This window comes from Herpailurus yagouaroundi, unplaced genomic scaffold (genome assembly GCF_014898765.1).
Source record: "Herpailurus yagouaroundi ecotype Mexico unplaced genomic scaffold, PumYag 28, whole genome shotgun sequence".
NCBI classification, from domain to species: Eukaryota; Metazoa; Chordata; class Mammalia; order Carnivora; family Felidae; genus Herpailurus; species Herpailurus yagouaroundi.
The window spans coordinates 104,826,237-104,836,808 of record NW_024412376.1 but is presented as its reverse complement, the minus strand read 5'-3'; the positions used below and the strand labels follow the sequence as shown (position 1 = coordinate 104,836,808).

Below are 10,572 nucleotides of genomic sequence, written 5' to 3'. Positions count from 1 at the left end.
TCAATTAAACTGTTTCAACAAATATAAGCAGATATGCCTGGGTAGTGTTCAAAACCAGGAAGAGGTGGCCATAACTCAGGGAGGAGGGAGCCTTCATCAGTGAGTAAAGCTTGAGCCAAAATGTTTAAAAAGTTATTTAGGGAGCTGGTGCAAAATATTCATTCTAAAGAGAGGGGGGAATGAAGTGTGCGTGTATATGTGTGTTTGGGCGGAAGAAGGATGTTGGCAGCTATTTGAGGCTGGGGAGATAACAAAGACCAGAGGGGAGCTCCAGTGTGTGAGTGTGAGAGAGAGTGTGTGTGTCTGTGTGTGTGTCTGTGTGTGTGTGTAGGGATAGAGAGTTACTGGAGGGTTTTAAATTAAACTGGGAAGTGATATAATCTGATCAAATTCATTTTAGATTAAACGACACCGCCAACAGCTGTGACGTAATGGAAAGGATACTGATTTTTTTTTTTCAGTCATAATAACCAGTGCGTAGGTCTCAAACCTGCCATTTTAAAACTAGAAGTGTTATACAAAATTTTCAAGTATTATTCAATTGATTCTAACTTAGATTAAGATTAATTTAGAACCACGCTGATCTTGGGTTGAGATAAAAAGAAAGTGAGTGGGACACCCGCCTTGGGTGGTAGTGGAAAAGCCGGCGAATTTTAAAGTTTTTTCAGGCTGGATATGGAGCGATGGAAGCTGGTGAGATTCTTCAGATTTTGTTTTTCATGCTTTCTTGGGTATTCTCACAATATATTAAAATTATCGTTCTGAGTTCATATGCAGAATCAAAGAGGAAAAAAAGAAATAAAACAGGGCAATGCCAACAGGACCGTATTTTCCACGAGGAGATTTCTCTGAAGATAGTTTAAGTTGCCTTACCGGAACCACGAAACATAGGGTCCTAGCACGGAAGACTAGCACGGGAGACTGAGTGTAACACCGCCACGGGGCACAGGCGTTGTTCGCCCTTCCCTGCAGGCTTGAGAGCCTGTTTAGGTTCCCGCCCCTTTTCCTCTTGCTCTTTCTAATCCTTCCCCCTCTGCCAATTCCGGAGAGGAACCCTTTTTAAGTTTCTTCCAAGTTGAAGCGTAGGACCCATTTCGTCAACACAATCCGGAATCGTCGACATGGCGGCGACCATAAGATACCTCGGTAGAGGTAAAGCAAGCAGTTGTCTGCGCTTAGGGGGAAAATAGCTCTGGCATGGAGACTCCAGTTGTAAGCCGGACTCTCCTAAGCAGGGGTCTGCACTGGGGCTCGAAAAGTTGCCTGCTGTTTTGGGGTTCTAAGTCCTCCAGAGGGTTATTGCTACTTAAAAGCGACCTTATCAGAGGTTTCACTCCTTTCTGGAGCCGTCCACCTTAGGGGTGGAGTGGGGGGTGGGGGGAGGGATGCACACTGCCCCCGCCCCCCCGCCCCCGGCAGTCACCCGTAGGGACGGAGGCCAAGACACGGTTCTGTCTGCGTTACTGGGGGTGTGGGCTGCGCGGGAAAGGAATTTGATTAAGAGAAGTGAGTTCTGGTATGGAAGAGGTGGTATATTTGAGTGACCTACATCTGTAAATTTGAACACTTTACAAAATACCCGTGGGTGCTTTTGGGAGTACGTTGTTGCAGGCAATTCTTTAACGTCTAGACCTTGCCTAATTTGCATCAACATTTATCATTTGGAGACTAATTGTGTAGTACTTCTTGGTAGCAGATCTTTTCAGCACTTAGGAAGCTCCAATTGTCTAGGAGGACAGCCCATTTTTGGTACAATGCTTTTTTTTTTTTTTTTTTTTGTACAGTGCCTTTTAATTTTTGTTTTGTGTTTTTGAGGCACTGATACTTTTTGTTACTTAATTAAGGTAGCTCTTTAAGTGGAGGCAGCCCCCAGCATCACACGCATTTTACAGAGGAAGAAACATCCTGTTAAGGTATGTCGCAGTTCATATAACTAGTCAGTAGCTGGAGGAAGAACTGAAGCTTCACTCATAGGCCAGTGATTTTTTTTTTTTTTTAACTGCCTCCTATGTTTTTCTTTGAGCTTCTTGAACGTTTAGTGTCAAGACCAGCATTCTCTATTTGGGATAGTTGTTGCTTAAAAGAGTGGTGGCAAGAGATCACAGCGCCTGATTACTAAGTGAGCAAAAGAGACTAATAACATTATCTTTGTGTATGACAGAAATAACATTACATTAGACAAACCAAAAAGAGAACTAAAAGTTATTCTCTGCTTGTCACATTTTCTTCTCTTGTCTTCTAAAATTCCTTGCTCTCATAATTTTTTTTTTTTTTTAATTTTATCTCACTGTCATTTCTCACATTACGTTGCTGGTTCCTCCTCCTCTTACCTTGGGATGTCTCAGGGGCCAAGATCCCATCTTTCATCTTCATGTCTTTTGTATATAAATTCTTCACTCCTTGGGTGATCTCATTTAAGTCTCCTGGCTTTGACTATTGTCTATATCTTAATGGCTCTCAAACTTATGTTTGTTGTCCATATCTAATGGTTCTCAAATTTATATCTACAGTTGGGACATCTCCTGAACTTTAGATTCTTAAACTTATCTGCCAGTTCTAGATCTCCACTTGTATATCTTATTAGCACTTAACACTTGTCTAAAATCAAGCTCTTCATATTCTGTGGTCTTTCTCATGTCATTTGATGATAACTTCAATGTTTCAGTTGTCTGGGCCCAAACCTCAGAATATCCTCAACTCCCCCTTTTCCCCATACTTCACGTTAAGTAAATAGTTGACAAATCTTGTTGATTTTACCCTCGAAATAAAATCCAAAATCTAACTTCTCACAACTCTATAGAAACTAGAGTTGCTGTTACCATTCCTCACCTGGATTTCTCTATATTCTCAACAAGTAGTGAAATCGGTCCTATAACTTACTCTTATGCTCAAAATTCTGAAAGTCTCCCCATTTTTCTAAATCTAAAGTCCTTAGAATGGCCTGCAGTTGTTCTGTCCATGTTGTTATCCACTATTAAGCACTTCAGACATAGCTAATTTGAATTGAGTGTGTCAAATACACATTAGATTTTGAGGACTTAGTACCAAAAACAGTAGAACACCTGAAATTTTTATACTGATAACATGTTCAAATAATATTTTGTGGTATTAGCTGTAATAAAATATGTTAATTTTTATTTCACTGGTTTCTTTTTTACCTTTTTTATTGTGGCTACTGGAAAATTTAAAATTATACATGTAGTTTACATTATACTTCCATTGGATAGCACTGCCCAAGGGTATTCCACATCATCTTGTTCCTGCTTAGTCCCACCCCCATTTACCCAGCTTACCCTCTGACCTGTTCACAGTTACCCTGTTCCCTCACTCATTGTGCTCTAGCCACACTAGCTTCCTTGTTCCCTCATCAACCCAAGAACATTTCTGCCTTGGGAGAACTTTTTCTCCCAGCTGGGGTGAGTCTCAAACACTTTTTCTAGATACTTGTATGAGTAATTTTCTCATTTCTTTCAAGTCTTTGCTCACATGTCACCTTTTTGATGAGGCCTACTTTAACTTAAAGTTGCAACCCACTGTCCTCTTGACTCAGTCACTTTTACCCACTGGGTTTCCCCTTCTCCATCACTACCATTTTGTGTTTAATAGTGTTATCTCCCCCCGCTAGGATGTAAGCTCCATAAGGACAGGGATTTTTGTTTGGTTTGTTCACTAAATGCTTAAAGCAGTACTAGCACATGTTTTGTTGGCATATTCATTGTTGAATAAATGAAAAAAATCAATGGATCTTCAACAAAATGCCACCCCTCTTCCATGTGTTGTAATGAATAATATTTAAAGTAATTTAAATCCACTTTGTGCTTTCATTTGTTCGAATTTACTTCCTTTATTCAACAGATGTTTAATGTGTGTGTGTGTGTGTGTGTGTGTGTGTGTGTGTGTGTGTGTTTAAACAAACACTGTGCTATGTGATAGGGACAGAAATGGTGGATAAACTATACACGTTCCCTCCCCATGATGCTTATCATTTATGAGGAGCAGACATTAATTGGCTATTTTCTTTAATTACAATTGTCCTAAGTGATGTGAGGGGAAAGTACAAGGTGCTATAGGAGTGTATGTGAGGAGGCCTAGCCTATTCTGAATCTTCAGGGAAGACTTTTCTGAAGTAGTAGTTTAATAGAGTCCCTGAAATATCCCTCAAAGATCATAGGATATTTAGGAATTAGCTATGGAAAGGGAATGGGGGGGCGTAGGGGAGAATGTTACAGATGGAGGGAAGATTAATTTTATATTTGAAAATACTAAAGTGGTTAAAAAACAGGGTGTGTCTTAGAAACTGAAAGGAGGCCGGTGTATTTGAAGTATGGCAAGTATGAAAGAGAGTCCTGTTAGATGAAGATCACAGTAGGTTAGAAGTAGCTCATGGAGGACCTTGTTAGGAATTTACTTTATTCAATGATCAAGTCATCCAAGCATTTTAGGGATATCATGATATTTTCACTTTTAAATGATCCATCTTACTGGTAGGTAGAAAAGAAATAGAGAAGACCAAGGGTAGAAGATAGAATAGTTTTGAATTTGTTGCAGTAATCCATATGGTAGATGACGGTGGCCCAGAGTGTGGTGGGTGTAGTGGGAAGGCAAAGACTAGATGGATAAGATCTCCTAGGGAAACTGAGGATTACAAAACTCTAACCTTTCAGTTTCAGGTATAAGAATAAACTGGCAAAGGAGGGGTGCCTGGGTGTCTGTTGGTTAAGCCTACTTTTGATTTTGGCTCAGGTCATGATCTCACTGTTCATGATTCAAGCACCACGTTGGGTTCTGCACTGATAGTGTGGAGCCTGCTTGAGATTCTCTCTCTCTGAAGATAAATAAATGTTTAAAAAAAAAAAAAAAGAATAAACTAGCAAAGGAGAGGGAATAATTTCTCTTTTCCAAGGGGTGGGTGTGGGAGTGACTTGAGAGTACAGATTCAGGTAGGTTCATAAGTAGTTGAGATAATTCTATTTTCTCTGAAGTAGCAAGCAAGATTCTCTGCTAAGAGTGAGGGGAGAAGAAATGTGTTAATGGCATGTAATAATACACATAGACAAATTGACTACAGAGGGATTAAAAACACAGATATGATGATCTAACAGTGCTATTTAAATATAGCTGACCCTTGAACAGTGTAGGGATTAGGAGTGTGCCCGCCCCCCCATTCCCATGCAGTTGCTAATATGCATATAACTTTTTTTAGTTTCTTATTTTTTTTAGTTTCTTTCTTTATTGAGTCTACCCCCAGCTAGTGGAACAGGGACAGACCATGGTAACTGTCACACACCCTCTCCCCCCCTCTCCCTCGCTTCCCCCTAACTCAAAAATGGAACTGCTAATAGCCTAATGTTGACTGGAAGTCTTACTGATAACAGTTGATTAACACGTATTTTGTATGTTATATGTATTATATATTGTATTATTACAATAAAGTAAGCTGGAAAAGTTATTAAGAAAATCATGAGGAAGCGAAAATACATTTACAGTGCTATACTGTATTTATTAAAAATCTGCATATAAGTGGATGCACGTAGTTTAAACTTGTGTTGTTCAAGGGTCAACGTAGTGGTATTTTTGCAATTTGTTTTTTATTAGTCCATCACAGTTTCATAGATTTCTGTTGAAAAGTTAATCTCTGGTTGTCCTGACTTGGGATTCCAAATAATGGTGGTAGATTGTTTTATAGTAGGTTGGAATTATTATATTCAAGAGAATTATTATTTTGCGGATCTTGCCAAGGTTATTGGCTTCTTGTTTAGTACAATTAGAATTATTATTTGGAAGTGTTTGCCAAACCTTGAATGGATAATTGCTGTTCCTTCGTTTACCATGTGTGATATTTTTAGCATTTATTTTTGAGAGAGAGTGAGTGCGTGTAGTCTTGGACAGAGGATCCAAAGCAGCTGCCACGCTGACAGCAGTGAGCCTGATGTGGGGTTTGAATTCACGAACTGCGAGATGGTGATCTGAGCTGAAGTCGGCCACTCAACTGACTGAGCCACTCAGGCACTCCTACCATGTGTGATTTAAAAAAAAAAATTTTTTTTTGGGGGGGCGCCTGGGTGGCGCAGTCAGTTAAGCGTCCGACTTCAGCCAGGTCACGATCTCGCCGTCCGTGAGTTCGAGCCCCGCGTCAGGCTCTGGGCTGATGGCTCGGAGCCTGGAGCCTGTAGCCTGTTTCCGATTCTGGGTCTCTCTCTCTTTCTGCCCCTCCCCCGTTCATGCTCTGTCTCTCTCTGTCCCAAAAATAAATAAAAACGTTGAAAAGAAGAAAAAAAAATAATAAAAAATAATAAATAAAATTTTTTTTAATGTTTGTTTATTTTTGAGAGAGAGAGACAGATGGCGAGTAGGGGAGGGACAGAGAGAGAAGACACAATCTGAAGCAGGCTCCAGGCTCTGGGCTGTCAGCACAGAGCCCCACGTGGGGCTCAAACTCACAAAGTGAGCGATCATGACCTGAGCTGAAGTGAGATGCTTAACCCACTGAGCCACTCAGGTGCCCCTGCCAATTACTTTTCTTGCTCAAAATTATGTTTGTGAAATTCATCCATATAATATAGTCATTTTTTTTTTCAACGTTTATTTATTTTTGGGACAGAGAGAGACAGAGCATGAACGGGGGAGGGGCAGAGAGAGAGGGAGACACAGAATCGGAAACAGGCTCCAGGCTCCGAGCCATCAGCCCAGAGCCTGACGCGGGGCTCGAACTCACGGACCGCGAGATCGTGACCTGGCTGAAGTCGGACGCTTAACCGACTGCGCCACCCAGGCGCCCCAATATAGTCATTTTTATACTTCTCTAGCTTTCCATTATAGGAATATACCATAATTTATCTGTTCTACTGTAGGTAAATGTTTGGGTTTGTTTCTGCAGTTTTGCCATTATAAAAATGTTATGATGATAATGATGATCTATTTAAATTCCAATATAGTTGACATACGGTGTTATATTAGTTTCAGTTGTATGATATAGTAAGTCAGCAATTCTGTATACTGCTCAGTGCTCATCATGGTAAGTGTTCTCTTTAATCCCTCCCGTTCACCTGTATCACCTATCCTCCTACCCACCTCCCCTCTGGTAACCATCAGTTTCTTCTCTATAGTTAAGTCTGGTTTTTTTTGTTTTGTTTTGTTTTGTTTTGTTTTGTTTTGTTTTGTTTTTTTGTGTGGTTTTTTTTGGTTTATCTCTTTGTTTTGTTTCTTGAATTCCACATGTGGGTGAAATCCTATGTTATTAGTCTTTTTCTGACTGACTGACTTCACATACCATTATAATTTTTTTTTTTTTACTTTTTTAGCAGGCTCCATGCACTAGCAGTGTGAGCTCCATGTGGGGCATGGTCTCACAAACTGTGAGATCATGACCTGAGACGAAATCAAGAGTCTGCTGCCTAACTGACTAAGTCACTCAGGCACCCCGCCATTATAATTTCTAAATCCATCTATGTTGCAAATGGCAAGATTTCATTCTTTTTTTTTTTTTTTAATTTTTTTTTAACATTTATTTATTTTTGAGACAGAGAGAGAGCATGAACAGGGGAGGGTCAGAGAAAGAGGGAGACACAGAATCTGAAACAGGCTCCAGGCTCTGAGCTGTCAGCACAGAGCCCGACGTGGGGCTCGAACCCACGGACTGCGAGATCATGACCTGAGCCGAAGTCGGACGCTAACTGACTGAGCCACCCAGGCGCCCCAAGATTTCATTTTTTTTTTAAACTTTTTAAAATGTTTATTTATTTTTGAGACAGAGAGAGACAGAGCATGAACGGGGCAGGGTCAGAGAGAGGGAGACACAGAATCTGAAACAGGCTCCAGGCTCTGAGCGGTTAGCACAGAGCCTGATGCGGGGCTGGAACTCACGGACCGCGAGATCATGACCTGAGCTGAAGTCAGACGCTTAATCAGCTGAGCCACCCAGGCGCCCCAAGATTTCATTCTTTATGGCTGAATAATATTTCTTTTCTTTTTTTTTTTTTTTAATTTTATTTGAGTGAGAAGGAGAGGGGCAGAGGGGGAGAGAGAGAATCCCAAGCAGGCTCTATGCTCAGTGCAGAGTCCAATGTGGGGCTCGATCCCATGACCCTGGAATCATGACCTCAGCTGAAATCAAGAGTTGGATGCTCAACTGACTGAGCCACCCAGGTGCCCTTTTATTATTTTTTAAGTAGGCTTCCATGCCCAACGTGAGGCTTGAACTCACGAACCCGCTATCAAGAGTCGGATACTCCAGTACCACACTGTTTTGATTGAAGATTTGTAGTATATTTTGAAATCTTGCTTTGTCATACATTCAGTTTTGTTTTTCTTTTTCAAGATTGCTTTGGCTATTCATGGTCTTTTGTGGTTCCATCCAAATTTTAGGATTATTTATTCTAGTTCTGTGAAAAATGCTGTTGGTATTTTGATAGGGATTGCATTAAGTCTGTAGGTCGCTTTTGGTAGTATGGACATATTAACAACATTTGTTCTTCAGTACATGAGCATGGAATATATTTCCATTTGTGTCCTCTTCAGTTTCTTTCATCAGTGTTCTATAGTTTTTAGAGTATAGGTCTTTCACCTCTTTGTTTAAATTTATTCCTATGTATTTTATTATTTTTGTTGCAGTTGTAAATGGGACTGCTTTCTTAATTTCTCTTTTTGCTACTTCATTATTAATGTATAGACATGCAGTGGATTTCTGTATATTGATTTTGTGTCCTGTGAGCTTACTGAATTCATTTATCAGTTATAGTAGATTTTTAGAGGAGTCTTTTGGCTTTTCTGTATAAAGTGTCATATCATCTGCAAATAGTGAAAGTTTGACTTCTTCCTTACTGATTTGGATCCTTTTATTTCTTATTGTTGTCTGATTTCTGTGACCAGGACTTCCAGTACTATGTTGAATAAAAGTGGTGAGAGTAGACATCTTTGTCGTTTTCCTGACCTTAGGGGAAAAGCTCTCAGTTTTTCCCCATTGAGGATGATGTTAGCTATGGGTTTTTCATACATGACATTTATTATGTTGAGGTATGTTCCCTCTAAACCTATTTTGTGGAGGGTTTTTATCTTGAAAGGATATTGTACTTTGTTGCTTTTTCTGCGTCTGTTGAAATGATACTATGTTTTTTATCCCTTATTGATGTGATATACATGTTGATTGATTTGAGAATATTGAACTACCCTGCATCACAGGAATAAAGCCCACTTGATCGTGGTAAATGAGTTTTTTAATGTATTGTTGGATTCATTTTACTAATGTTTTATTGAAGATTTTTACATCTATATTCATCAGGGACATTAACCTTTAGTTCCCTTTCTTGTTAGTGCCTTTATCTCATTTCAACATCAGGGTAATGCTGGCCTCATAGAATGAATTTGGAAGCTTTCCTTCCTTTTCAATTTTTTGGAATAGTTTGGGAAAATTAGGTAACTCTTTTTTAAGTGTTTGATAGAATTTATCTGTGAGGCCACCAGGTCCTGGACTTTTGTTTGTTGGTTGGTTGGAATTTTGATTACTGATTCAATTTCATAGCCAGTAATCGATCTGTTTATTTTCTGTTTCTTTCTACTTCAGTTTTGGTATATTATATATTTTTAGGAATTTACCCATTTTTCTAGGTTGTCCAATTTGTTGGTATATGATTTTTCATAATGCTCTCTTATAATCCTTTGTATTTCTGTGGTATCAGTTGTCATTTCTCCTCTTTCATTTCTCATTTTGGTTATTTGAGTCTTCTCTCTCTCTGATGAGTCTGGCTCCAGGTTTATTGGTTTTGTTGATCTTTCAGAGAACTACCTCCTTGTTTCATTGATCTATTGTTTTGTTTTGTTTTTTCTATATATTTCTGCTCTAATCTTCATTATTTTATTCCTTTTGCTGTTTTGGGATTTTGCTTGTTCCTCTTTCTTTAGCTCCTTTAGGTATATGGTTAGGTTCTTGATTTGAGATTTTTCTTGCTTCTTGAGATAGACTTGTATTGCTATAAGCTGTCCTCTTAGAACAGTTTTTGCTGCCTCCCAGAAATTTTGGACCACTGTGTTTTCATTTCCATTTGCTTGCATGTATTCTTTGACTTCCTCTTTGATTTCTTGGTTGACCCATTCATTGTTTAGTAGCATGTTATTTAGCCTTCATGTATTAGTGTTTTTTCCAGATTTTTTCTTGATTTCTAGTTTAATAGTGTTGCAGTCAGAAAAGATACATGGTATGACTTTGATCTTTTTGAATTTGTTGAGACTTGCTTTTGTGGCCTAATATGTGACCTATTCTGTAGAATGTACCATGTTCTGAATATATCTGTTAGACCCATCTTGTCCAATGTGTCTTTCAAAACCATGGTTTCCTTGTTGATGTTCTGTTTGGATGATATCCATTGATGTAAGTGGGTTTTAAAGTCCCCTACTGTTATTATTGCTATTGATTACTCCCTTTATGTTTCTTATTATCTGCTTTATGTATTGGGTGCTTGTTGCATAAATATTTACAGTTGTTATATCTTCTTGTTCTGTTTTATGCTTTATGATTATATAGGGTCTTTCTTTTCTTTTCTTTTCTTTTCTTTTCTTTTCTTTTCTTTTCTTTTCTTT

General features: G+C 39.0%; 1 protein-coding gene across 3 annotated transcripts in view; it reads left to right on the top strand.

Moving 5' to 3' along the window:
* Positions 1-668: 668 nt before the first annotated feature.
* The window catches only part of MRPL1 (mitochondrial ribosomal protein L1), a 99,064-nt gene continuing 89,160 nt past the window's right edge, over positions 669-10,572 (top strand). The window contains exon 1 of one of the 3 annotated variants that reach the window (XM_040480485.1): positions 669-693. In XM_040480485.1, coding sequence (XP_040336419.1) covers positions 684-693 — 10 coding nt within the window. In that variant the 5' untranslated portion in view covers positions 669-683. Of the gene's footprint in view, positions 694-1,002; positions 1,153-1,370; positions 1,507-10,572 lie in introns of those variants that run through there. The other 2 variants (XM_040480476.1, XM_040480471.1) reach the window with 2 other exon arrangements.